This window comes from Podarcis raffonei, chromosome 2 (assembly GCF_027172205.1).
Source record: "Podarcis raffonei isolate rPodRaf1 chromosome 2, rPodRaf1.pri, whole genome shotgun sequence".
NCBI lineage: Eukaryota > Metazoa > Chordata > Lepidosauria > Squamata > Lacertidae > Podarcis > Podarcis raffonei.
The window spans coordinates 51,595,720-51,623,675 of NC_070603.1; the positions used below are offsets into that span (position 1 = coordinate 51,595,720).

Sequence of the window (27,956 nt, forward strand, 5' to 3'; positions counted from 1 at the left end):
AAAACAGAAGAAGCTTGCTTAATACATATGGGAGGGAGGTCCACAACATGAGGGAGCTCTGCTTCTGGTGGTTGTAGAGTGGGCATCATGTGGCATCAGGAAAGTGCCTTGACTGACAAACATACTGCTTGGGCATAAATGAATGGGGCTCTTCCTCCTGCAAACTGGTTCCAAGTTGCTTAGGGGTTTATAAACCAACAACAGCACCTTAGCTTGGGCCCAGTAGCACACTGGCTGCCAGTGCAGATCTCTCAGCAATAGTGTTGTCTGCTATTGCCATCTTCTGCTCTAAGTGTAGCTTCCAGACCAATTGACAGGGCAGCTCTACACAGAGCATATTGCAGTAGTCCACTACTGAGATTTCCAGTGTCTGGCCCACTGTGGTCTAGGAATGGTCACAGCTGTCATAGGCATAGCTGGGGGGGGCAGCCCCAACATCAATAAAAATCAATAAAATATATAGCAAACTGAGGTTCTCCCCCCACCACAAAAGGCCTGCCTCACTAACAAGAATCCTGGCTATGCCCATGACAGATGTTGTACATATACATACATGATTTTATTTGCATGCCGTCTTTCCACAGTTCAAATCATGCTCAGAGCAGCTTACAACATGAAAAAAACACATAACTACCTAAGACTACCTAAGTAGTCATAAGCCAGCCTAAGATGAAAAAAGGGTCCCTAGCTGCTAAAAACACATGTTTCCAGCAACAAAGGTGGACCTAGGAGCACCCAGTGACCATACACCTCATCCTTCAGAGAGAGTTTGACCAAATTCGGAACAGGTAACTGGTCTGCCTCCCAGACATGGGAACCAAACTGGTCTTGTCAGGTTTCAAACTCCGTTTATTGGCCCTCATCCAGTGTATCGCTGCATGCAGGCACCGGGGCCAGACTCAGACAGCCGCTTCTGATTCAGACGTTATGCGGAAGTAAACAATTGGAAATCCATTTAACTTCCTAACGTGGTAAGAAGGAATAAGAGGGAAACTTACCAGAAATAGCCACTCAGACTTACACCAGCAGTGGCTATCTTAGTGATCTCTAGATATTGGTGGACTGGACACCACTTACCGCCCTCTCTGACCACTGCCCCTGCTGGCTGGGGCTGATGGGAGTTGGAGTCCAGCACATATGGCCAGCCACAGTTGAACCTTCCGGCCCTACAGGAATCTAGCTCACACCCTTCTCCCCTGCCTTTGCTTCCTTTCCAGACGGGTGGCAAGGAGCAAGGGCAGCTCTGCAGTCTCAGTTGAAGTTTAACCAGCGGTGAAAAGCCTCTCTTTTCAAGGGCACAGGAGAGAGAGAGAGAGAGAGAGAGAGAGAGAGAGAGATCTCCTAGAAATGGGGGAATTGCACAGGTGGCTGGACCAGACGAGCTAGTTTGAGCAAATAAGCCGGGCAGCGTCTCAGACCAGCGGACAGCAACGCGGCTGTAAACAACTTGGCAACCCGTTTCCTCTTCGCAAACTTGCGGCGCCCCCCTCCCGCGCTCTCATTGTTTGGTAAGGTAGTGCGCGGGGGAGGCGGCGGATAAACACCCTGTTGATTATTGCCCCGTTCCAGTTTGCGCCGGGCAGCCTCCCCCCCCTTTATTTTTCTCCCGCCCTCTCCGGAGGTGTTTACAGCTGCGCTCCTGGGTAACCCATTGACCTCCCCGTCCGGCTGCGCTGCTGGGAAACCAGCAAGGCTGATAAGGCTCCCTTCTGGAGAAATTCCTGTTCCTTGCGCCAGGGCGGGGCAGAAGCTGGACCCCAGCGCGAACAGTTTCTCTCAAGTTTCCCTTCCCCGCCCGCTCGCGCCCCTCCTCGCCTTTCGCCTCTCTTCCCAATTGCGCGCCCGAGGTGCTTTGGGAAGGGGAAGGGCCAGCCGGGAACAGGGGGGTCGAAGAGAACGTCTGTAGATGAGCCTCCAGGTCAGTACCATCCATTTGGTCCGTGCTGATTTCTCGTCCCCCCCCTCCCCGAGTCCTCCTCCCGGCCACCGTTTCGCTACCCTCCCTGGCATGCCTTGCTTGCTGCCTCCCAGTGCAGCCAGCCGCGCAGGCGGAGGCAGCGCGTGCGCCCGTGTGGCGCGCTCTGCCCCCTGCGCTCGCCCGGCACCGAGAAAGCGGGCACAAAGAATGGAGGAGTCGCTCTTTTGGTATCCGGACTCCGGAAGCGAAAGTCTTATGCTTGCATCATGGGCTGCTTCTCCCACCCTCTTGCTCCTCTCTCTCTCTCTCTCTCTCTCTCTCTCTCTCTCTCTCTCTCTCTCTCCACTCCAGGGAAGGGCCATAGAGCAGTGATAGAGCACCTGCTTTTCTTGCAGGAGGTCCCAGCTTCAGTCCTTGTCATTTCCAGGTACGGTCGAAAAAGTTCCCTGTCTGAAATCCTGGAGAGCTGCTGCCAGTCAGTGCAGGCAGTACTGAGCTAAGTGGACCGATGGGTCAGATTCTGCACAAGGCAGATTCCGACATTCCAGGGTTCTAGAGCACTGCTTTAGCTGGCCTCCCAAGTCGTGTGGATGTCCTTCACTGTGAGCAGTCTTTGATATACACATTGTGTACTGAGGGGGTCGCTGCAGATGGCACAGTCCACATGGGAAGGATCTGCAGGGTCCTGCGCAAATTTTTTTTTGCAGCTTTCATGACTGGATATCGTTGCACTACCTGGAAGAACAAGAAATTGGGGATGCAAAGAGTGAATCCTTCCCCTTCCTGCAAGAAATTTAGGGTTGTGAAGATCAGAGCCTCAGGTGGCAGAATGCAAGGGGTATTGGCCATAAGTGCCACAGCCAGAGAAGGAAGGAGAAGCGACTGAGGTGGTAGCGGCTTCTGGGTTCTGGGAAGATCTTATGGGAGTTTTGCAAAATCTCACAAGATCTTGCGGGGCTCTTGCCAGAACCCAGGGGGCAGGCTGCCCCTGGCGAAGATATCACCCCCCCAACACACCACTGAGGCAGGGAAATTGAGAGTGTGCGTTTTGACCAAGGCTATCCAATACAGTCGTACCTTGGTTTTCAAACAGCTTAGTTCTCAAATGTTTTGGCTCCTGAACGCCGCAAACCCGGAAGTGACTGTTCCGGTTTGCGAACTATTTTTGGACGCCAAATGACCGATGCGGCTTCCCATTGAGTGCAGGAAGCTCCTGCAGCCAATCAGAAGCCGCACCTTGGTTTTTCAACGTTTTCGGAAGTCAAACGGACTTCTGGAATGTTTGAGAACCAAGGTACTCCTGTAAGCTTAAAAGTTAAGCCACTCAGGCTTGATCTAATCCCCTGACAGCACTTGTAAGGTTTACGCCATAGTGGCCTTGCTGTGGTAGATGTAGCAAGAGAATCTGGACCAGTGTGCAGTTCAGATGCTGAATAACTGTCATATATAGGCAAGCATTTGCAGGGACATCTCTATCTATCTATCTATCTATCTATCAGATTCAGAATGCTTTAATTTGTGTCAGCCAAGGGAATCTTGTTCATGTCTGCTCAGAAGGAAGTCCCACTGAATTCATTGGGGTTTACTCCCAGGTAAACATGCATAGGATTCCAGCCTTCGCATCCCCGCATGCTCCCTGAACTCCCAAGGACATGGGCTCAGGATGGCTTCAGCCCTTTGTACACAAAAACAGGTAAAATGGTGATTTGCATAATAATCCTATGCATGTTTACTTGGAAGTCAACCAGTGGCCTAAATCGGCAGCTGTGATTGTAAGTAAGTACCAGGGATAGTTCCCACCCCCCTCTGGACAAATTTCTCTTGAATAAACAGGGATGAGTATGCATAATTGAAACATTGAATCATATGAGCTACTGGAGCTATGCAAACTTGTTGAAGGAAGTTGAGATATTGCTAAATGCGTGGTAGGGAAAGAGGATCTGCTTGTCACTAAGAAGGGTTGCCATGTTGCATGGGGGTCATGCCCTTCTCTCATTCCAGGCACTCTGACCCTTGGATTGAGCAGTAAGAGCTCCAGACCCTTAATGAATTGCACCTCTTTACCCTATAACTAAGGGACGCAGGTGGCGCTGTGGGTTAAACCACTGAGCCTAGGACTTGTCGATCAGAAGGTAAGCAAATCCCTGCGACCGGGTGAGCTCCCGTCGCTCGGTCCCTGCTCCTGCCAACCTAGCAGTTCGAAAGCACACCAGTGCAAGTAGATAAATAGGTACTACTCCGGCGGGAAGGTAAACAGCGTTTCCGTGCACTGCTCTGGTTCGCCAGAAGCAGCTTAGTCATGCTGGCCACATGACCCGGAAGCTGTATGCTGGCTCCCTCGGCCAATAAAGCGAGATGAGCGCCGCAACCCCAGAGTCGGCCACAACTAGACCTAATGGTCAGGGGTCCCTTTACCTTTTTACCCCATAACTGCTTGCCTAAATCTGGTTTTATTTGCCAAACTTTTGAGTCTGATTGGATGTTACCGTTTCTTTGCAGTTTCTCTTTACCTTTCCTACCTTTTGCAAATAGAGAAGAGGAATATAACAAATAGCCCTTAAGTTTCCAGTGTTCACAACTGCAGCAAAGAACTTTAATATAAAACAGCAAGAAGACCTGGCCAGTTTATTATATGGCCATGGCTTTGCTTCCTATCAGGTTTCCAGCACGGAATCCAATTAACCTAGCATATCCTGCGATCTTCGGATGAAGGGTGTTATAGAAATTTTAAATAAATAAATAAATAAATAAATAAAAATATACAGTGGAAAAGATAATTTTATGTTAAATAACTGTTCCTGCCCCCTTTGGAGGATGTATTTGGACAGCTACCTATTTCCAGTACAAATACCTACACATTGGGACCATATTTGTGATGTTTGGTGAGGGTAAAGAGGAGGCTGTACCTAACCACCACCCACAATTCTGGGTACTCCGTGCCCTACCCCTCCAATTTTTTGGCTAGCAGTACTGTGTTTATCCACACAGTTGCATCCAGGATGCTGTGTATTAGATAGGGATGTGTAATCTACCTTGCTTCATTAGGGAGGAGCAAAAATCCAGCCCTCTTGCAGCTGTGGGGAAGATGTAAAAAATATGTGTGTGATGGAGATAGTCTGTGCCTATTCATGACCCTAGAAATTGGCAAGCCAAGGCCTAGCAGTGACCTCTCTTCCCCTCATGTTGGTGAGTGATTTTTATTATTATTATTGTGTGAGGAGGCATATGACTGTGGTTTGTTGAATTACCACCTGCTGCTGGGTGTAATTCTAAAGCCATGAATGCTTTTTGCATAAGGGGGCCAATGGTTTCATTGAGGTGAAAATGTAAACAGGTGTTTTGTTTTCATCCGGTAGTGATGGGGACAGGAGTTGAAAGAGGTCATTGTGAACGGATCCAGTATTATAAATGAAGAAGGGTGAGAGGGTCAGTGCAGAGAGTGCAGCTTCCCCACTCCCCCCCTTTTTTTACTTTCTGTTTTTCCATTGAGTGTGTTTGATTCCCTTATCTTTAGCGCATGGCTGAATGCCTTGAACTCCACTGACGTGAATGAGGGTTTTGCATGAAATAGATAGATCTTCTGATAACTGATAAGCATTCAGTTGTGACAGGAAAGGTGGCAGAACACTATCCCAAGTTCAAGTTTATTTTGAGGATGTTTTATTTTCCTGAGATGGGGAACCTCAGGCTTGGGGGTCAGATGTGGCCCTTCAGACATCTCTGTCTGGCCCTCAGAATTCTCCTCAGGCCACATCCCTCCCTGGCCTTGCTTCGTGCCACAGAAGATTTTTGCCTGACTGGAATGTGCCCTTGAATTCTGATAATGCCTCTTGCTTCGCTGAGTGGAAGACAAAGGGTGGTGCAAGCATACCGTCTTTGACCAGGCCTTTGGCTGATTGATATTCAATGCCCTTTTAAAAGGCATTGTGAAAGGGTGTGTGTGTGTGATTGGGTTGTCTTTGTTTTTATTATGTATTTAGTATTTTTTAATATATTGTGATTTTATATTGTGAACCGCCTTGAGATTTACGGGCATATGGCGGTAGACAAATTTAATTATTATTATTAATAATAATAATAATGCTGTTCCAAGGTACATTTTTTTGCTCAGTCTACTTTGGCCTGTGCCCCCACCCACCACTGGTATGTGGCACTTGGATGGCTGCCCATAAGGGGAGGTGGTTCTTGGGTATATGGCATGGAGAGAGTTCTATGGGCCATATAGACAGGCCTGGAGGGCCATATTCCCTCCCCCCCAGCCTGAGGTTCCCCACTCCTGCTTTATAAGGATAAAATGACCAATAAGAAACAATGTATTCCATTGGGGAGGACCTGAGGTAAAGGTAAAAGGCAAAGGACCCCTGGATGGTTAAATCCAGTCAAAGGCGACTATAGGGTTGCGGCACTCATCTCACTTTCAGGTCGAGGGAGCTGGCGTTTGTCCATAGACAGCTTTCCGGGTCATGTGGCCAGCATGAATAAACCACTTCTGGCGCAATGGAACACCGTGACGGAAGCCGCTGAGCGCACAGAAATTCCGTTTACCTTCCTGCCACAGCGGTACCTATTTATCTACTCACACTGGTATGCTTTGGCACTGCTAGGTTGGCAGGAGCTGGGCCAGAGCAATGGGAGTTCATCCTATTGCACGGATTCGAACTGCCAACCTTCCGATCAGCAAGCCCAAGAGGCTCAGTGGTTTAGACCACAGCGCTACCCGCTCCCAAGGGGAGGACCTGACCATTCAGGTGCAGGTGTGCAGCTTGTTCTGGATAGGGTTGCAGTCCCCTTGAATTCGCAGATCTGCCAAATGGGGATGCTGCAGGAGCCACCACTCCCAGCTGTCCAGGCATGGGTAGACAGTGGTGACTTTGACCAATTTCACTTATTATGCCAACTGCACCCATTCTTGGATAAGTCACATCTGGTTCCTGTGATTCATGTCCTCGTTTCCACCAAGTTGGGCTAGTGTGTCATTCATTTTATGTGGGGCTGACCTTGAAGACAGTCAGGTAGCTTTGGTTTCCCCAGAATGTAGCTGCTAGGGTGTTACCTGGAGCCAAGAGAATGGACCTTTTTCACCCATCATGTACCACCTGCATTGAGTTCCAAGTGGGCAGGGACTGAGATTTGTCAAGAGCTGTCCCATTTCATCTAAGTCTACACAAGAACTCTCCAAGAGAGGCTCTTGTTGCTGGAGATACGGTGGGTGCTCATGAAGGATGGAGTCTTTTTTATTGTAGAAGCCAAGTTCAGGAAGAGCCTCCAAACAGGGAAACACTCGTCCCCACCACTCTTGTTATTCCAGAAAGCTTTTCAGTAAAAGTACCCTTTTGAGACTGGTTTCTATCCACCTCTTTCCATCACTTCATTTATGCTGCATGAGCTATGTTGTTTTATATTGCTTTTATTATATGCTGCTTTGGGTATATGATACAAACAAAAGCGGGGTATAAATGATAGCAATGATAAAAGTTTTACATTACTTGGAGCAGAGCCACTGAAATTAATGAACACAGTTAAGTTAGGTCGATTGATTTCAACAGGTCTGGTCTGAGTTCAACATTTTGAATTCTACCCAATCTTTTCAATGTAAAATTCTCATTCTCCTATTGATTGAAATGAGAGGTTTTGTGATACAGTGCATTGGGGAACAATAGCTTTTGGTTGCTAGAGAAGAGAAAATGGAGCGCAGGTTGTAGGAGCACTAATGAGAAAAAACTCTGACAGTGAAAAGTTTTAGGATGATCAGTTTCTGTTGCAGCTCTTGGCCTGCTGTTTTCATTTATACAGCAGGAGCAAATCACCTCCTGAAAATTATATCAGTTAAGATTTGCAGAGGATTTGATTTGCATAAGTAGTGCACCTCATTTGCATAACTCACAAATTATGCCATGCAGATGTGTGGGCTTTTCATGCCTGTCTTTAAGGAGGACCCAAACCAGCCTTTCAAGAGACATCTGGATTTTTCTTCACCACCCACCAAAGCTCAGAATGCCAGGAATGTACTGCCTGGCATTTGAGATACAATCTGAAGTGGCATGGAGGGGCGACAAACTAGTGGAGCAGGAGAGAGTTGAGGCTGGCTCGGTGCTGCCTCTTGGGACACATGCCCAGCCACACCTCCCACCTTCCAAATGCAGGGCGGCCATCAAAAGATGCATTGTGCATTGAGAGGCTGTTTCTCCAATGATTTAACAAGAGTACTTTTGATGTGGTGGTTTGCATTGGTCTTGTCCCGGGTCTGCTAGGAAGGATAAACTGCTGGCCTTGGGGCTGCATGGGCTGGTGGACACATGGGCTGCTGCTTTGGTGCCCCTTTCCAGAGGAAATTTTCACTGTGGTCCACAGGTGAGTTGCTCACAGCCTCCTTCTGTATTTTCCCTTTAGCCTTCAGGAGCCGTCAATCAGCACAGCAGAATAAGATCGAACAGGGTCTGTCAACCTAGCAGCCTGCTGCTTTGCTCTCGGCACGATCACCAGTTGTTGAAGGGGTAGAATCACCCTATAAACAGGATGGTGTATCTAGGCTGCAAGCCTAGTCAAAATTACCTGGTAGTAAACCCTCAGGATTTACTTTTGAGCAGTCATGATTAGAATTGTGTTGTTAATTCAGTTTATGTCTGCAGTACTGGATTCTTACTGCTTCCCCCATGGAAAATATGTTGCATGCTCCATTTCCATCTTTCCTACTTCCAGCCATCAACAGATCATAATCTAGTTTGCAGATGCTACTGCATTCTAATATCTATCATCTATCTATCTATCATCTATCTATCTATCATCTATCTATCTATCTATCTATCTATCTATCTATCTATCTATCTATCTATATCTATCATCTATCTATCTATCTATCTATCATCTATTATCTATCATTTATCTCTCTATCTGATTTAATTCTTTTTATGGCCAACAACTCACAAATAGAAGAATCTAGTTTTGTTGTATTGTGAGAAGAAATGGTGGTCGAGGATGATGCATGAGAGATATTTTTGGGTTTCCCTGTCTCTCTCTCTACACCAGGCACACTTTTGTAAACCTCTTTTAAAATGCTCCTCCCTTGCTTTAGCCCACATTTTGTCCAAATGAAAAAATGCCAACTTCCTGATCTTTTCTCCATGAAGATGATGTTCTTCTGGTTGTTTTCATTAACCATTGGCTGCATCTTTTCTACAGCTCTCCTCTGCAATATCCTTTTTTATATGGGATGAACAAAACCACACATAGTATTCCATTTGCAGTTACCTTGTAGGTTTATAGAATGACATTATGATATGTGCCGTTTTACTTTCCTCTTCTACATCATTCCCAACACAGATTTTCTTGTTTTCATGGCTGTTATCTAGGCTGTCATGGTTGCGTCTTGATGTGGGGAAACTTATTTCCGTCCTCCACTTGACTAAGGGAGGTTCACGGTGATATACTGAGAAATCCTTGGGCAGTGATTTTTGGCCTAGCTTTAATAAAAGCTGAATATGTGAGTCAGATAATTAACAGTCCTGATTGGAGAACAATAAAGATACTGGCTTGTATCCAACACCGTGTGTGCAGAGTTCCACTTGTGCAACTGGACTTGCCCCTGCTCTCCCTATGTGTCTTCAAAATCTGCTCTTTGGGGGGGGGGTTCCTCCAATCCCCTGGAGCAGATTTTGAGGGTGCATGCAGGGCTGAAAGGGAGAGGATGGGAAAATGCTGCTGCTTAAGCAGAAATCTGCTACACTGGTAGAACAGCACTGGATATGCCCCACCATATTTTTTTAATCCCTATGTAATGTTTTCTGTTTTGAATGGAGCATGGTGTGTGAGTTAATTATTTTAATTTGTGATTTTGAATGGAATTCAGTTGCAGGTACAGTTCAGTGTGCCGCCTTCTGTCCTCTGTTTCCCCTTAAGCAACAGGGAAAGGTTTAGATTAGATTATGGTTCAAATTAAGACTGGTTCACATGCCCACATTCATCACTCAGTGACTACAGTACTTGGAGCCACTTCTGACCCTGCCTTTTATTATTATTATTATTATTATTATTATTATTATTATTTCATTTATACCCCAACTTTTCACTTGATGAAACTCAAGACAGCTGTCATATAAAAATGAGAACTGCTGAAAACATAGGGGGAAAGCCATTAAAAACAATTAGAAGTAAAATTATCTATTATCTCAATTAAAACCATACAAATAAGTACAACAGAAGCAAGCTCGCGAGCTTTGGCTTTTTCTGATGCCACTCAATAGAGCATCAGATGCCTAGGGTCATGTGGCAGGTATCTATGACACAAGTGCATAGAACCAACCCCTAGCCTTGGATGTGAGGAAGAAGGCAGGCAGGCAGGCAGGCAGCAGCTGACTGAAGGTGGACTGAGGCTGGTGGGGCACAGTGCCCCTTTTGCTGTAATGAACCAGCACCCACTGGATGGAACTTTCGTGTCATCTCAAAAATATACTTTTTACGGTAGAGTCCACTCATACAACCAGCTGCAAATCATCAAGCACAAGGGTTATCAAGTGTAAAGTACCAGAGTGGCGCAGGATTGTGTGAACCTGCCCTAAGGCTGATGATGTCAGTCTGAAGCAGTAGAATCTACTCCCTCCATCTTTCCTCCACAGTCACTGCCAGTTTTAATTGGTAGTATACTCAAGCAATGAACGGAGACTACTATGCTCTGGGATTCTCACAAGAAGCTGTCACAAAATCTTGTTTTGATTGCAGTGTGACTGACTCCTGATAGTTGATACTAACTGTGAAAGTAGTTTCGGTTCATCTGTCTAAGCAGAAGTAGTTCCTCCTTTAAAAGACTGTTGGGACTAAAATAAATAGCTAAGAAGTTGTGGTTAAGAGAAATGGCTTCAGCCAGCCCTGTTGCAAATGTTGCATGAGAAAGGGAGAGGAAAGGTCCTATCCATTGTGACAGCAAGGGGTTAATCTATTTGCTGTCGTCATCTCGGGTGCATGGGAGTAAGACTCTTGGGGAGCTCTGCAATCAGCAATATCTTTTTATCCTGCATCTCATCTCATCTCTGGCTGCATGTGTTCCCCAGGTGAAGAGGCATCCTCTTGTTCATCTGATCAACCGGTGTGCCTGGCCAGTTGGTCCAGTCTGCAACAGTACACAGCTGAACCCCCAGAAAGATGGTTCAAAGAGGGGAAGATGGCATCAGGTACTGTTGAAACAACAACAACACTTTCTTCTTCCTTCCAGAAGTGTGTGTGTGTCTGTGTGTTTGTGTGTGTACTTCTGTACTGCAGTGAAGCCTGGACTGCCCCAGCAGTATTTTCCTGTAAAATGAGTCTGAAGGACTAGCTCAGAGGTGGCCTGGTTATGTTTTGAGAATGGCTAAGGCACATGGGGACATATATACTAGCACTAGATGTGTTCTGTTTCATGGCTATGTCTATATACCGTATGTAACTCTGGCCTGTGTTTATTGATGCCTCTTGTGTGTTAGAATGATGAGAAATACTATGGCCCTGTGTTAAATTGCATTTTAGAGCCATTTCATAGTTTACATGGAAAATTTGTTTCACTCTGGCTATACCAGCTTTACCCTAGCATTTTCCAGAGTAAGCACATCAAGTGTGAAAGGCAGATCCACATCCTTAAATATCTGTGGGTGTGTTCTGGGAGTCCTGATTTCCCACAGCTTTCCAGTATGTATTCTCCTGCCTACAGCAGCAAAGCCTGGTTTGTTGTGGGAAATGCTGGTGTTATGTTGGTGAAACCCTGACAGATGTGGTTTACACTCCTCACATGAACTCTGTTGTAGACATAGAGCAGTATTCCATCCATTCTGCCTTTTTAAGCGAAGGGACCTAATTCACACATCCTGTATAAGGCCCTTTGGCACTTGCCATTTACAGTTTCATAGGAGCCAATCCAGTTCTTTCAGAAAAGCTGGGTTTTGCATTAGAAGAAAAAGCTTTAATTATGCTGTTCCAAAATACTAGCTGAATAAGGAAACTGCCATGCGGCAGCATAACAAAAAATCCGAAAACCCCCCAGCAACTATACCACTATAAACGATAAGTGCAGAAAGGCCCTAATACTTATCCTTTGGATTTTGTACTTCTTAGAACTTTGCAATATAAGTAAAGGTAAAGGGACCCCTGACCATTAGGTCCAGTTGTGGCCGACTCTGGGGTTGCGGCACTCATCTCGTATTATTGGCCGAGGGAGCCGGCGTGCAGCTTCCGGGTCATGTGGCCAGCATGACTAAGCCGCTTCTGGCGAACCAGAGCAGCACACGGAAACGCCGTTTACCTTCCCACCAGAGCGGTGCCTATTTATCTACTTGCACTTTGACATGCTTTCAAACTGCTAGGTTGGCAGGAGCTGCGACTGAGCAACGGGAGCTCACCCCGTCGCGGGGATTCGAACCGCCGACCTTCTGATCGGCAAGTCCTAGGCTCTGTGGTTTAACCCACAGCACCACCCACGTCCCTTGCAATATAAACATTGACTCAAAAAAGTACCAAAATGGGTAAGCAAACGAACACCATATTTTAAGGTAAAATGCATTTACCTTAAAATACTGAGATAAAATATTGTTTAAATAGTGTTTTCATATAAAACATGTACAGTGCTACCTCGTGTTATGTACCGTCCCCCTTATGAATGCTGCGGGTTACGCGCTCCGCTAACCCAGAAATTGATGCCCCTTGTTGTGACCTTTGCCCCGGGATGCGAGCGGAAATAGCGCTCTGGCAGTGCAGCAGCAGTGGGAGGCACCATTAGAGAAAGCGTGCCTCATGTTACGAACAGACCTCCGGAACGGATTACGTATGTAACACGAGGTACCACTGTATTTAAATATGAATTATTATTATTATTAAATCACAGATTATCGTGGAAAGGAGGCAGAATCAACTTATGATTGAACAAATGTGCATATTGACATGGAATGTCCTAGGCAGCTCAGTGTGGCTTGTCATTTTATCTTTGATCCATCCAGGCCTTTTTCTAGATGGTGGCATGGGGATGGCAGGTTAAGTAACTGAACTGGCACTGGTAGGATGTAGCTTGCTAGCTATAATAATTTACCGGTTTCACGCTCTGCCATTGGGCCATTTCAGGTGCTTGGGCAAATCTCCCATGCTGTTTTTACCCAGCTGTCAAAAGCAGACATGATGGCTCTGCTCTGAAACTCTCCAAAGCAAAGCAAAAAGCCTGCTAAATGAGCATCTACAGAGCTATATTTCCCCTGCTTGTAGCTGTAATATGGTTTACAGTTCCACATAAAATCAATTCACAGTTTGTTTTAGAGACTAGCAAAGCTGACAATGGAGCGGGACTGTTTAGTGAGCCTACTTATAAAAACATGCCATTGTTTGCAGCCCATATTTCCTGGCACACAGATCAAGTCCTGTCTAACCACTGACAAGACCCAGGTTTTAAACTCCTATTAGGCTTCCACAGCTTGGGAAGAGCTTGCTGGCTTTGGTTTTTTTAAAAAAACAACAACAACACATGAGCCTCCAGCATCATTAACTTAATTGCTGCCTAAATTTCCTGATTCTAGGAGTTTTATGACTATGTGTAATGATGTGTGGAGTTGAATGAGCCTGGCTAGATTTTTCAGATTGCAGCAGTTATAGGAAATCTCCATTTCCCCCAGAAAATTGATGAGCAAACACTTATGCAAATCAACTCTCTTCCTCCAAGGAGTAACTAGGCGGCTCTTTCCCCCACAGGGTTGGTTTCTACAAAATACCAGTTGCTGCTCAAAGCAAGAACAGGAATCCATGGAGGTTCAGGGAGGCTACTGAGATAGTGATCTGCTGTTATAGAAACATTTCTGTGGTGCTTGTAGTTATAAGCAAAGATCGCAGGAATCATTCTCTCGCTCTTGAATTGATATCAGGCTTACTCTTCCAAATGTGGCCTATCTTTTCATTTATTGAAAACATTTTAATCCCCACCTCTGTTCTTTGCTCAAGGTGCCTTACAAGGAGCCTGTCATAAAAGATGAAAGAAAAACAAAAACAAGCAAGCAGCCATTAAAACAAATAAAAATATCAGCAGCAAACATCACCACTCTCTCTTAGCAGCTCCACATGGGGCCATCTTTTGTGCTCATAGTTTATCCAATTTCCAAAATATTACCTAAACCAGCCTCTGTCATCCTGGTACCCTTTGGACTACAACTCCAATCAACTCCAGCCAGCGCCGGGTTGATGTTCGAACCCATGACCTTGAGCATGAGACTCTTAATCTCAGGGTTGTGGGTTCAAACCCCACATTGGGAAAAAGATTCCTGCATTTCAGGGGTTGGATTAGGTGAGCCTTGTGCTCCCTTTCAGCCGTACAATTCTATGAGTCAGGTGTTTTTTGTAATGGTCTCAAAACATATTTAATGGTCTTTGTGGAACAGGTAGTACATAAATAAATAAATGATAAAAATAATAATTTATGGTTGCAGTCCTGTACTCAATGGAAGGACATCCCAGGGATAATAGGACAGAGTGGAACTCCTCAGGCAGAGAAGGAAATCTGCCCTGGGAAGCCTCACCGTTGCAGATACAGAAACCATCAGTGCTCCATTAGTGGTAACGAAAAAAGTCAACTCATTCTCCAACGCACAGGAAGGGAGGAACTCTGGAGGCAGCTTTCAAATACATTGTGGGTTACATGTGTGGCCTCTTAACAAGTTTTTAACTTTCCTTTTAACAGGTCCAAGTTCTTTCTTAATTTCAATAATTCACAACCCTCCACCCACTCCATCTCCAGAACATTCAAGGTGGCCATTCTTTGTGTGTGTGTGTGTGTGTGTTTTAAAGCCAGTTAAAATAACACATCGTTTATCCCCCAGAGCATTACAACAGCCCAATCTAAGGGTGCAGCATGCCAGCCCCTGCTAAGTGATCACCAATATATTCTGTTTTTAAAAATATTCTGTGGGAACTGTTTCCTCCCCACTCAGACCAGATAGCCTGGCCCATCAGTAGTAGTCCTTCCTTTCTGACATCCATCTGGATGTACCAGATCTGTGACTTTCAAATTCATGAGCAGAAAAGATATGTAAGTCAGGGCTGGAGCCTCTGAGTCCAGTAGCAACACACCTGGTAGGGTGGAGCTGAGGAGCCTGCGTCACTGTTACTTCTGTGAAAAGCACTGCGGGGTGGTGAGGTGAAGCCCACAAGGATGCACTGGCAGGACCACTGCCACCAATCTTGCAGTCCCAGCCTTGACACCACCCTGTTCAGGTAAGTGGCCATAGCGATGCTGTTTTGAGGGTGGCTCTGTGACTCTTCCCTACCACATGGGCTGCTCCTGTTTGAGTCAGTGCCAGGAACAAAAGGAAATGGTGGTGGTCCTTTGGTGAGAGATTTCCCATTTGGGGAAGTCACTAGCAGAGGACAGGAAATGTTTGGGTTGTGTGAAATTTAGGTCCACCCTCCAACTGGAAAGGTCTTTGTAGGGATGTCGCGGAGTGGGGAGTGGGGTCTGGAGGGAGCACACTTCCCCACCAGCAGGCAGCCACGGTCGGCCTGCACGCGTGACCTTGGGGTGCAGGGAAACCCCCCCCAGACAAGCCACAGCTGTCTGTACATTGTTCCACCCATGTCTGACCTTTTGGGGTCTCAGAGTCAGCGGTGTCCTGTCTGTAAGTTTTTCCCTGAGACCTTTTGTCTCCTACGTCATACACTGTGCAAGGGGAAAATGACGCTGTGGAACAGGTGCCAAAATAGCTTTGTACCACCCCACGATTTCGGGACGGAAGATGTGTAAAGGTCACAGCCCAAAAAGCATTTGCCTGGCTTGCATATTTGTCTCAATAAAAGGAGGCTCCACAGGAATGGTGGTAGCTCGCTCGCTCGCTACAGCCCACCTGTGCGCAGCTCCCATTATGATCAACACCTGTCTTGGGCCTTCACTTCAGTCTTAAGTAGCAAGGCTTGGGAAGACTTCTGTTTGGGACTGCAGAAAAACTGCTGCCACTCATACTGAAGTCCCTGGGGTATTATATATTGCTATATCCCCTTTCACGATGCCTGTAGTTTACCAGCTGTGGTCACATGAGCCCAATGGTGCACTTGAGGACTTCCCTTCATGCCCAACAAGCCTCCCCTCTTGTCATGAGGTGGTGACAGTGGTTACTTGAAAAGTACCCAGCTCTGAAGGAGGAAGTTGGGAGAGTAAAAAGGAGGGCATCACTTTTCATGACTCAAATCGGCTCCTGATCAGAAAGCAGAGGAACTGAGAGGGTAGGAGGGAAGGGAGAGAGATCTGGGAGGTGGAGGAAGAAAATGGAATGGCCACGTAGGAGAAAGGGGTCAGATGGGGTGGGGGAAGGGAGAAGATATACACTTTCCTTTTGGAATTGCACATTTTTTCCACAGTCTTCCCCCTCCCCATCAAATCACAGATCATATCTGCCTCCATTGACTGAAGTGTAAGAATCTGGTGCTTTCTTGTTCTGCTGTGGTGCAAAATCATGGATCTGAGGCACAAGTATCCCTTCAAAACTACCATTGACTAGACGTTTACCTCTGGGGACACAGATGTTTTCTGCAGTTTGCTGGTGGTTTTGTTGTCATTCTATGCTAAAGTCATGAAACTCAATAGGAATCCATGCCTTGGGTAAATGGCAAGCAACAGATGTATGATTTATTTTTATCATGTACAGTGATGGAGTACTTTAATTTGATGTGTCTTTTTAGTGATCTCATGTAAAATAATGCAGATTCAATGCTATGTTTTAATTTTACTGGATCTGACTTTTACCCTGCTCTCCTGGAAAAACAAAGTGTGTGTGTGTGTGTGTGTGTGTGTGTGTATACACACTTGAGCTTGTTTCCTGTCTGTCTGTCTGTCTGTCACGGTGGGTGGTGACGTGGCCCTGGGGAGAGAATCAGCCGCAGGGGAAGGTACCCACAACACTCTTTCAACATTCCAAATATGCCCACAAGCCCAGAAAGGTTGGTGGCCTCCTGTATTATGCCCTTGCTTTCCCTCTTCTAAAAAAGTTGACAGTGGTCCTTCTGCCTACATGGTGACTTGTCAGGTAACCCCAGGGAACTGGATCCAGGAAGTCAGTCTGCACAAATAGGAGAGGGCACTCTGGAAACTGAGTCCGTGTCACTGGCTGTAGGGGAAGGGTTCCTAAATGGTAAGTGTTTGTCTAATTGCTGCCTTTTGTTTTTATCACCTGTAACTAATGAGCCAGCCCTCGAGATCATTTCTCTGGAGGAGATAATGACGTAGTTTGCATTGCATGACTTATTAGCAATGCAGAAGATTAAGAAGGAAAGGGAACAGAGTTTATAGCAGGCCAGTCTCTGTAATTCCAGGTGTCAATGCAGAAGACAGTATGAATGGGACAGTGATGCGCTATTGTCTGACCTGTACCACCCAACATCTTTCCAGGGGCTAACAGCATCCATAGATGGTGCATAATTCCATTTAGGTTTAAAGGGACACATTTCACTTACTGTAATTATAACAAAAACATCACAAAGGTTCCACTCTCAGACATATCCTCAGATAACCACCAATTCCCATGTGATAACTTATTATGAATTGGGTGTAAATTATTATTTTTTGCAACAACATCTAAATGAATATTCATTCAAAATGCTGCATGAATCCTGATGTGGGGTATTTATGAATGGGGAAGGTGAGCAAGAAGCTGCCAGGCACTCTTTTGGAATTCAGGACTTCAGTGAGGGTAAAACCACTTACTTTAGTTGCTGGCACTTTAACTGGTGGCGGTTTTTGTAGAAAGATGGAGTAACAAAGAAGTCTGGCTGGTCTCAACAAGACGGATAGTGATTCTCTTGGGGAACATAGCCAAGGTGACCCTTTGCCATTCAGAGTATGCTAGACTGGACCTGGCAAACATGTTGTTGCTGTGAGTTGACTTGCCTGTCCTACAACCCAGGAAGCATTTCAAGAAACAGCATCTTCCACAAGTGAATTAAACTGAATGCTTTAGTTCCAGTGAGTTCCAGTGAAAGATCGGGAGGAACAGTGCAATGTAAGCCCTGCCAGATCACCTCTCCTGACCTATCCTGAAGCCACATTGGCTGTTCCAGTGCTGAGCATCTCAGTTCACTCCTGTTTTTCCCCCTGAAGACACCTGCTATTTGAGATGGGGAGCTTGTCTCCAAAAGCTGTAAACCCACCAGTCTAATCTGTGGAATCTAACAAGGTGTGATGGGGATTTTGATTACATATCTATAGATGATTGATCGAAACATTCAATCCCCCTTGATGCTCACTAATGCTCACAATTAGGCTAAAGTAGAGCTGGTCCATGCAGAATGCTGGACAAAGGTATTTAGTGTTTTATCTTCTTTAATTGCCTATCTCTCTTTCTCTCTCTTTTTAATTTTAAAGAGATTGCCCTCTCATTTTCTGTCAAGAGTCGCTCGGGACAGGGTCCCATTCCCCAGCTGCAGGAGACAGCCAGAAAGAAGCTGTGGGCCTTAGAAAATGACGACAAAGATGTCTGTGCTCTTTTCAAGGTAAAGTTGTTGCTGTTACTTCTTAAGCACCTCATGGGTAGCAAATTAGGAATCTGTCCTATGTCAAGTCAGGCCATTGTGCCATCTTGCTCAGTATTGTCTACTCTGATACTAGCAGCTCTCCCATGATCTCAAACGGAAGGGTCCTTCCCATGTCTGGTGTTTGAGATCTTTTCAATTGAAAATACCAAGGATTTTCACCTAGAATCTTCTGTGAGCAAAACATCTGCTCCAGTACTGAGCTATGCTTTTGTTTATGCCTGCATAAAGCAGTTAGAGGTGAATTGCCAGCTTTTATTATCCCTGCCACGCCTGTCACTGTAACTAGGTGACAATGTGACGGCATTGAGTGTTGGCATCACGGCTGTCAACAAAGCTCTTGGATCTGTAGTTGCAAAAAGAACAATCAGTCCCCCACCTCGACAACATATAGCTCAATATGGTTAGAATGATTCTATAAAAGGAAAAGGTTTGGAGCCCACAGATTCCCTTTATCCCTTCGATCACACTCATAATCGTATTTTCGTATTCACATCTGTGTAACTATCCCTGCTCCAAAGTGACTGGACACTTCAAGTTTTTATAACTACAAAATTTGCCACTCAAATAATGTTGACAAATGTACCCAAGAAATGTGGTATTTTTTTTATCATTCATTCGTGGATTTTTTAAATGCTTATTTCTTTCCTTCTTTTATTCCTCCTTTTTTGGTTTCTTCTTGTTGTTGTTCTTGCTGATAACTATAATAATACAATATCTCAATCAGAAATGTTTCGTTTTGCTGTTTATTTTCCAAATTGAGATTATATAAATGCCACACATTGTCAAATTATTAAAATTGAATGAAAAGTTATTTAAAACTCAGAAAGCTTTTTTTATTATTAAAAAAATCCCCACCATTATTTAAATTCCCCACCATTTTTAAATTCCCCTGCACATTATCTTTATTCAAAAGAGCTCAGGGCAGTAAACACCCAATCTCTGCTTTAAAACCTTCCAGGAAGGAGAGTCCGCAACCTCCCAAGGGAGACCGTTCCACTGTCAAATAGTTCTTACTGTCACAAAGTTATTTGTGACATTTAGTTGGAATCTCCTTTCTTGTAACTTGAAGCCATTGGTTTGAGTCCTATCCTCCAGAGCAGGAGAAAACAAGTTTGCTCTATCTTACATGTGACAGCCCTTGATATATTTGAAGTTGGTGATCATATCTCCTCTCAGTCACCTCTTCTCCAGGCTAAACATGCCCAGCTCCCTGAACCGTTCCTCATAGGCTTGGTTTCCAGACCCTTGATCATCTTGGTTGCCCTCCTCTGAACATGTTCCAGCTTGTCAAGATCCTTCTTGAATTGTGGTGCCCAGAACTGGACACAGTATTCCAGGTGACACTATACTTCTGCTGATGCAGCCTAGAATAGCATCAACTTTTTTTTACTGCTTCATCACACTGTTGGCTCATGTCAGTAGCTAATCTCCCTCTATGTAGGGCAGGGTTGTATTGTCTTTCTGTAGTCATGACCCTTAATCTACAATCCAAATTTCAAATGCCATTATTGGAAGAAGAAGAAGAAGAAGAAGAAGAAGAAGAAGAAGAAGAAGAAGAAGAAGAAGAAGAAACAAACACAGAATATAGCACATGTCCATTCACAACAAAATTCCCATGGTCTTTCCTGCTTTCCTTTTTTGCAGGAGCTGTCAGCCCGGCTGGTTTGTATCCAGGCACAGGACAGTCGCTTTCTACTCTCCTTCAGGACCATTGAAGAAATCTGGAAGTTTTCAACATACTTAGCACTCGGTAGATCACATGGAACTGAGGGGAGACTGGCTTTCCACCAGGAGAGCTTGAGGGTGGGATGTGGGGATCATTGTATAAGTTGCTGTGGGCAGGACTAGACTCTTAAGATATGAGAGAAAGAGAGCTTCTGCCCCTGTGACTCTTTTCAGTATTTATATTGAAAAAGGTCCAGTTTCACACACTGCTCCCCCTTTCCAACAAGGCAAGGCTGGGGTGGAATAAAATCCACTCTGATGATACCATGGCTCATAGTGTCAAATGAGACACTATAAGGAAGAGAGAAAGAGAAAGAAACAAGGCTGAAGTGGTATATATAAGAGGCAGTTTCAACCCTAGAAAGGTTGTAAAAGATCCATGCATAGTGAAGAGCTGGAAGGGAGGATCAGACAAGGGCACATGGGTCAAAATTATGATGTTGTAAGCATAGGAAAGTGAAATTAATTTGTTGATTAGCTAATTGATTGGTTATCAAATAAGAGAGAAGGGGGTGGCAGTGAGAAAAGGATGCACACACTTCATTTGCCTGTGGCCCCAGACACTACTGGGTTTGGCCCTCCCCACCCCAACAGGCAGCCTTTGACAAATTATCCCTAATGGAGTGTGGCTCTTGACAGAAAAACATTCCCTTCTTCTACGTTATAGGATTTTTAAAAAAAGCTTATTGTGCTTTAAAGTTTTTGTTTTGTGGTTTTATTATTATTATTGGCTTATTTGATTTTTAACTACTTCTGAAACTTCCTGCTGAGAGACAGCTTGTGTAAGTTTGAGAAATAAATAGAACATTTTCAGTTTGGCCCTGAGGCTGTGTGGCGTGGGCCTGAAGAATGACCAACATTCTGTGTCAAATGTTTTACCTGAGAAAACCACTGCTGCATGTTTGCTCTTGGAAGCCACATGATACATTTGCATTCTTCCTTTTTTATTGTGGATCAGGCTATGTGGGCTGCTGTTTGGAGCATCTTCTCTTCACCCCTGAGTACTGGCTGAACTGTGCTCTGGTGGAGGACACCGAGATAACTGTTGCTCTAGACGAGGATCACATGGCCACCATGTACTTAGGTCTTCTGCTTCAGGAAGGTGAGAAATATGGAGCCAGTCTTACAGCTCCTCTCCAATTATCCCTTTAGGAGTATGTTTTGGATCCATAATACTGCATATCCATAAGGTGGGCCCTTAAGTGGGTTGCTCTGGACTCCTATTGGCAGGAGAGAGAAGGCCAGAGTGGGACCATGCAGGTTTGCAGTAGGTAGATTTTGGAAAAGGGTCCTACCTGCCTCAAACCCCAAAATCTGGTTCTGGTGAGAGGAATAGTCCCCAGCAAAAGTGTACAATAGACAGGTACTATTTACTTAGATCCTATAATGTAAAGATCTCTGGGTGGCTTACAGTAAATAATATATGAGATAATATATAAAACCATATTACAGAAAAAGTAAAATTTAAAAAGCTACCAAAAAATTGCCTACTCCTCAATTAAAACACAGATATACAAACTGAGAAAGACCCATATTATCTAAATTATTTAAAATGTTGTAGTGACCAGGAAGGCTTTACCTATCTCCGAAAACACCACGAAGATGAGGACAAGCTTTTCCATATGTAACAGGGGCACCAACCCTGACCAAAGACTATCAGAAAGGAAGTTCACTGTGAGCAAATCACTTCATTTAGTCAACACGAGGAGCCAAAAATCGTTCTGCACAAAATTCTTTTTGAAGCAAACATGAGGTCAGGGAGCAACTGGATCCTGAGATAATGCACTGAACAATTTTCTGCCTCAGAGCCCACATCCCAACCTCCAAATGGTTGCTTCAGAGAGGAGATTTCAGAATAAGACATGGTTCTGAGCTGCTGGGCACCTTCTTGCCCTCATAAGTGGTCATTGCAGGAGAGGGATTTCCCCACAGAATTTTCACTGGTATCATGCTTGTTATTTTTGTTACCCACCTTTCTGTAAGGTGGGTAAGACCAAAGGCAAGTTACAAATCAGTACAACGAAAACAAAACCAGTAAAACACAAATGCAGCTATGTAGCCAATGCCCATAAAGCACTACAATTTGAAATAGCTTTAAACTTGGACTTCCAAAAGAGAAAAGTCCTCACGATTTTGTGCAAGGGAATAGAGAGATTGGACCAAACAAGGTCTCTGAGGTGGGAATTCCACAATTGTGACACCATGACAGAAAAAGCCTGGCTTGCTGTGGTTTCCAAGCTGAAGTTTGAAGGTACTAACACATGGAGCAGGGCTTCCAAGCTGTTTATAGGACACTAATCCTGACCATTATCAATTCTTCTTTCATCTGCAGGAAACTTCTTTGCCAGGGTCGTGGTTGGTGTCCTGACAGATGAAGAAGGGGAGGATTTGAAGCTCTCCAAAAATGAGCTTGTCCATGTGAAAGACATTGGGCATGACACCAAATGGGAAGGGACATCTCTGTTGAATGACCAAAGGGGCCTGGTCCCTGTCACAGCCATGGAACCATTGCCCCATCCTTTTTACCAGTAAGTAGAGTGGCTGTGGCAATCTATACACAGTGCCGACATTGTGAGTCATTGTGGCCGTAACCTGGGTTCACTCAGAGTAAAACGCTCAGAATGAAAACATTCTTATCTCTGAGGGTAAAATGGGCTGCTATTAATATACCTGCCCTCTGTAAATACATCCTGAGATCAGTTTTATTGGCAATTATGTTATGAAAGGTTAGTGTGCACCATCTCCCACCCCCAAATGTGAAGCAAAGAGTACAGTCGTACCTTGGAAGTCGAACGGAATCCGTTCCGGAAGTCCATTCGACTTCCAAAATGTTCGGAAACCAAAGCGTGGCTTCTGATTGGCTGCACGAAGCTCCTGCAGCCAACCAGAAGCTGTGGAATCCCCGTTGGACGTTTGGGTTCCAAAGAACGTTCCCAAACCGGAACACTCACTTCTCAGTTTGCTGCATTCAGGAGCCAAAATGTCCGAATACCAAGGCATTCGGGATCCAAGGTACGACTGTACTCTGAAAGAAATAGAGTGTTCATTCACAGCTCTTCATATCCATAGGTGGTTCCTGAAGAACTATCCAATGAGCTGTGGTATCTCCAAACAAATCAGCGGACCTGGCTCTTTGCAGATTGGTGAGGACAATTTCATTGGGGGTAAATTGTAGATAACTAACTTAAGACTAATCCATTGTGTACTTCTCTCTTTATTTGAAGTGGGGGTGGGATTGCAGGATTTTTAGAATGTCTTAGATTTGAACAGTACATAGTTTGCATTTTTTAATCATTTGTTTAAATTAGAAGCGGAAACATCAGCTAAATTAGCTTCATTTGCCCTCAGTGACATCAAATCTAATTGGCTAGAATAGTGTCATGACATCATTACATTTACTATGTGATGTACCTAATTGACTGAAACCACACTATGAAAAAGGAAGCACCTAACGGGTTGGGGTACTGCCAAAGCAACAGATGAGGGGGCGATGATGGCAAAATTGACACAAAAAATGCGAACATTCGCAATAGTAGTGATTATCCCCTACCTTCACTCCAAATGCTTTCACACTGAAAGCTGAAATAGGCAAACATTTTACCCAAGCTTCTTTCTTTCTTCTGTCTTTATTTTAAGGGGGACTGTATTAAGAAGAATAACCTGTGGTTTCAGGTGAAACCCAAGTGACAGGACAAAACACAAATGTTATGGGACACAAAGGGACCTTGTTTCCACATTCAACCCATAAGCATGCCCTTCTCTGCCACTGGTCACTGTTTGTAAGAGAGAATGGTTCAATTGTTCAGCCTGCTGAAGTGAGGGACATTTTTGTTTTATTTCTTAGGCCAAGGGAGGTGCACAACTACAGAAGATCACAGAGGGAGAGGATGGGACGAGCTGAGCTTCTGCAAAGGGGACACCATAGAGGTCACTGGCTTTCTCATTCCAGGCCTCCAGTGGTTTATAGGGAAATCCACAACCAGCGGTGCAGTAGGCTTTGTCCAAACCAGATGTGTGCATCCTGAGACTTGTGAGCCGATGTAAGTGTGAAATACCCACAGAGGGAGGAAAACACACTTGCGGCCTGGGATAAAGACACAATTGGTGTTTATTGCATAGATGCTGAAATCAAGTTTGGGATCTTTTTCTGTGTAGGGTGAGGTGTGAGGGGACTGTGGATAGGAGACAGGAAAAATGTTGTTGCTCAAGATTCCTTTTTTTTTTTTTTTGGCTTAAGAAAACGTCTCAAGGCATGTGATCAAAATCATAACATAGAAATGATTTGTGAGTTGAATATGAGTTTGTTAAATGGAGATGTTTAAAGATATGCCTTGCCTCAGGCACAAAGCAACTCAAGCAGTACCGTTCTATGGGTGATCACTACCTGGTGGGAAGTTAATCTCTGAACAAATCAAGGGGCCTTGTCAACACACAGAGGAAGTACAAAGATAAGAGTATCTGTTTACTTTTGCTTGACAGTTCACATTTTCAAATATTTTGGAGTTCTTGCGTCCTGTTTCTCCACAAAGTGACTTGAAGAATCCGGTGTTCATTTTCTTTACTTTTGGAATTTATTTGTAATTATTTCTCCCCCCACCAAATGCTAAATGGTCCCCTACAGTAATTGATTTAAGTTTCAAGTGTTTGCTTGCATCTGTGAGGACCAGATCTTTTCCAAATGAGGCTGGAGATTTAAAATATATAATTTCAGGTGATGAGAAAATAGGCTTTTGAGACAAAAGCGCCACAGCTTATGCCTCTTTCAGGTTTCTGTGAGGCATGTCATTAAGAAATGTTGGCACGACTTGTATCTTATCTCTTGCTCTGAATTTCAATTAACTGATAACATTTTTCAGTATGTGGAAATTGGCTTGATATGGCAGCAGTGAGGGAAGAGCGGGAGGGGGCAGTTGCTCCAGTCCAGTAGCTCTGGTGTTCACATGTGAGTTCTGAAGCTTACAGAATATTCCAAATGATGCCCGTTTCACTTTAACATTGGGGAAAGCTCTCTGTGTGCATTGCATATGGTGCTTGTCCTGACACAGAAAAGAATGGGGGAGTTTCTGTTCATGTGGTGGTGCATCATAGAACTCCAGCTCATAGCTGATGGGTTTATTGTAGGAACAACCTTGTTTCAGAGCAAGTAGATAATTATATTCAGACCAGTGGATGAATATTCAGAAATACTTCAGTCACATGTAAGAACAGCTAGAAAAGGAATGTGTACATGGCAATCCTTCGTCTATGCAGAAGTTAGTCCTGTAGAGTTCTGTGTGGCTTACTCTGAGGTAAGTGAGTATAGGATTGCAGCTGTAGTTTAAGGAAATCCTGGGTTTTTAAAGAGGGTTTGATAAGGCTTTCAAAAGTGGTTTATGGTTTGGTGAATATTGCACTAATGTATAGTAGTTGGTCTTGGTCCCAAAGATATTCTCAAGCGATCATCTGCTGTCAGGTGCATTTTGGGTAATAGAAGAGAAGCACAAAGTAGAGAAAGATGGTAGCCTTTAATTGCAGAACTACTGTGTGTGCAACTTGCAAGCTTATGAGAATAAAGAGTCACCAATTGAAGGGACAGAGCAAAACAGACAGCTTACATGACAGTGTGGGGAAGCTTAGTTGGTCATTACCACTACTTTAAAGTCAATTCAATCAATTTCAGGTAGTTTATCTTCTGGTCAGAGGACTATAAAGTGTTAATACCTCTGGGACATCTACTTTCAGTGAAGGCTTAACTAGCACATGTGTGGCAGCATGAGGCTGGATTTCTAGTGGCAGGATTTGTCCAGGTGCTCTGATTAAGGTATTGTATCACTGCAAGTAATGGGTTTGAAAACTATGGTCCAAGCAAAAGTTATAATTAAAACAAACAGGACGCCTCTGAGCATGTTCTGAGCCTAGGAATTTGTTTTCCAGGATGAGAACTGAACTAAACATCATTCTCTTGCCCAGAAATCCATGTCTGCTTAGCTTTCTTCCTTTCAGGAGCTTAAAGTAGGTAGGAAACAGCAATCTGTGGTTGCTGCTGCAGCTGAACCTTTGGGAACTGGAAACCGCTGCAAATCTAGTGCAAATTGCTGGAGTGAACTACCAGTAGATTTCAACCTACCTTCTACTCACCCTCAGCCTAAAAGCTTGCAAAGTAGATGTCAGGTGTGCTTCCTTAAGGAAGTCATTCCAAAGCTGTGGTGCCCCTATTGAAAAAAGCTGTCTCCTGACAGTTATTGCATATATCACATACAAATGTTATTCACGCAGGAGGTAAGTTAGAAGACAAATGAAGCGTATATCCTAACCAATTCAGGTACATTTGAGCTTTGTATGTGTGCATGTAGAGTTGTGTGTGAAATTGTGGTGGCCACAAGATGTCACTGTTAATCTTCCTCAAGATTTTCAGTTTGCGATGCTCTGGAAAGATTTTTCCTTGGAGTGATACTTTCCTTCTACTGTAAATGGATGATGAATGCCATAACTACATATCATGCTTCATAACAATGCAAAAGGGGTTACTCTCAGGTATAGGATTGCAGCCTATAACATTGAAACTTGAGTCTGCAATCCCACACTCACTTCAGAATAATCCCCATTGAACTCATAAACCAATACTCAGACTTACCTCTGATTAACCATGTCTAGGATAATACTTTACATCTCCTTTCTTCATCAAAATAAGACTGCTGATGGAATAATGTTTCATTAGTTATCTTAATCAATACAATAATTAACTAATTTAAAATAAAATAAATACTATTTGTCATAGTTTAGGTGCTGTTCTGCTGGCAGTAACAGCATTTAACATTTTAGTTTTTAAAAAAATCTGTTTTGGAAAATCATTGTATTCCCCCCCCCCACCGCCCAAAATAATTTATTCATTTTATAACACAACTAAACAACACAAAACAGAAAAAACAAGCAATACAAACAAATTATTGTTTTACCCTTATTTTTTCTAAACATTGTTAGGTGGGCTTCCCCAAGTCCCCCCCCCACCTGATTTTCATTTTACCTCATCTTTAGCAATTTACATATATCACAATTTTTAACCTTTTTTTTTAATCACGCTTACTTTTACCATCAAAATCTTCACATTTTATCACTTACAAATAATACTATTTTAAAATACACCATCTTCTACTTCTGACTCTACAGCCTATATTCACTTCCAAAGCTATTCTAAGATTTAAATATTAACGTATTTTTTCAGATATTCTTTAAACTTCTTCCAATCTTCTTCCACCGTCTCTTCTCTCTGGTCTCGGAGTCTCCCAGTCAGTTCAGAAAGTTCCATATAGTCCATCATCTTCATCTGCCATTCTTCGATAGTTGGTAAATTTTGTTTCTTCCAATTCTTCGCTAGTAATATTCTCGCAGCTGTTGTGGCATACAGAAAAAATGTAACATCCTTTTTGGGGATTTCACACCCCACTATACCAAGTAAAAAGGCTTCTGTGTTTTTTTAAAAAATAATATTTATTACTTTTAAAGATTACAGAAAAGGAAAAGAAAAAAAGAAAAAAGACAAGAGAGAAAGAACAAAAAAAGAAAAGAAACAATACAATACAATATACAAGCAATACAAAGCACAACCTAAACACATTAAACTAAACTAAACAAAACCCTAACCCACCTTAACCCTAAACAAAACAAAACAATAACCATTTAAAAACATACATCACACCTTTTCCATACTCTATCTTTCATTCCCTTGTTTCCTCGACTTCCTCTCACCTCCCTTTTTGTATTCCACTTCTATTAATTGTTTCAGCAAATCCTTTCCATCTTTCTCTATTTTCTGTCATATTAT

At 43.9% G+C, this 27,956-nt stretch overlaps 1 protein-coding gene across 9 annotated transcripts in view; it reads left to right on the forward strand.

Moving 5' to 3' along the window:
* Positions 1-1,338: 1,338 nt before the first annotated feature.
* SH3TC2 (SH3 domain and tetratricopeptide repeats 2) overlaps positions 1,339-27,956 on the forward strand; it is a 46,234-nt gene continuing 19,616 nt past the window's right edge. For 2 of the 9 annotated variants that reach the window (XM_053376591.1, XM_053376597.1), the window contains exons 1-10: positions 1,842-1,918; positions 4,964-5,104; positions 10,963-11,082; positions 16,927-17,031; positions 18,261-18,388; positions 20,075-20,180; positions 21,114-21,257; positions 22,488-22,683; positions 23,225-23,319; positions 24,000-24,195. In XM_053376591.1, the coding sequence (XP_053232566.1) occupies positions 5,047-5,104; positions 10,963-11,082; positions 16,927-17,031; positions 18,261-18,388; positions 20,075-20,180; positions 21,114-21,257; positions 22,488-22,683; positions 23,225-23,319; positions 24,000-24,195 (1,148 nt within the window). In that variant the 5' untranslated portion in view covers positions 1,842-1,918; positions 4,964-5,046. Of the gene's footprint in view, positions 1,509-1,663; positions 1,919-4,963; positions 5,105-10,962; positions 11,083-16,926; positions 17,032-18,260; positions 18,389-20,074; positions 20,181-21,113; positions 21,258-22,487; positions 22,684-23,224; positions 23,320-23,999; positions 24,196-27,956 lie in introns of those variants that run through there. The other 7 variants (XM_053376595.1, XM_053376590.1, XM_053376593.1 and 4 more) reach the window with 7 other exon arrangements.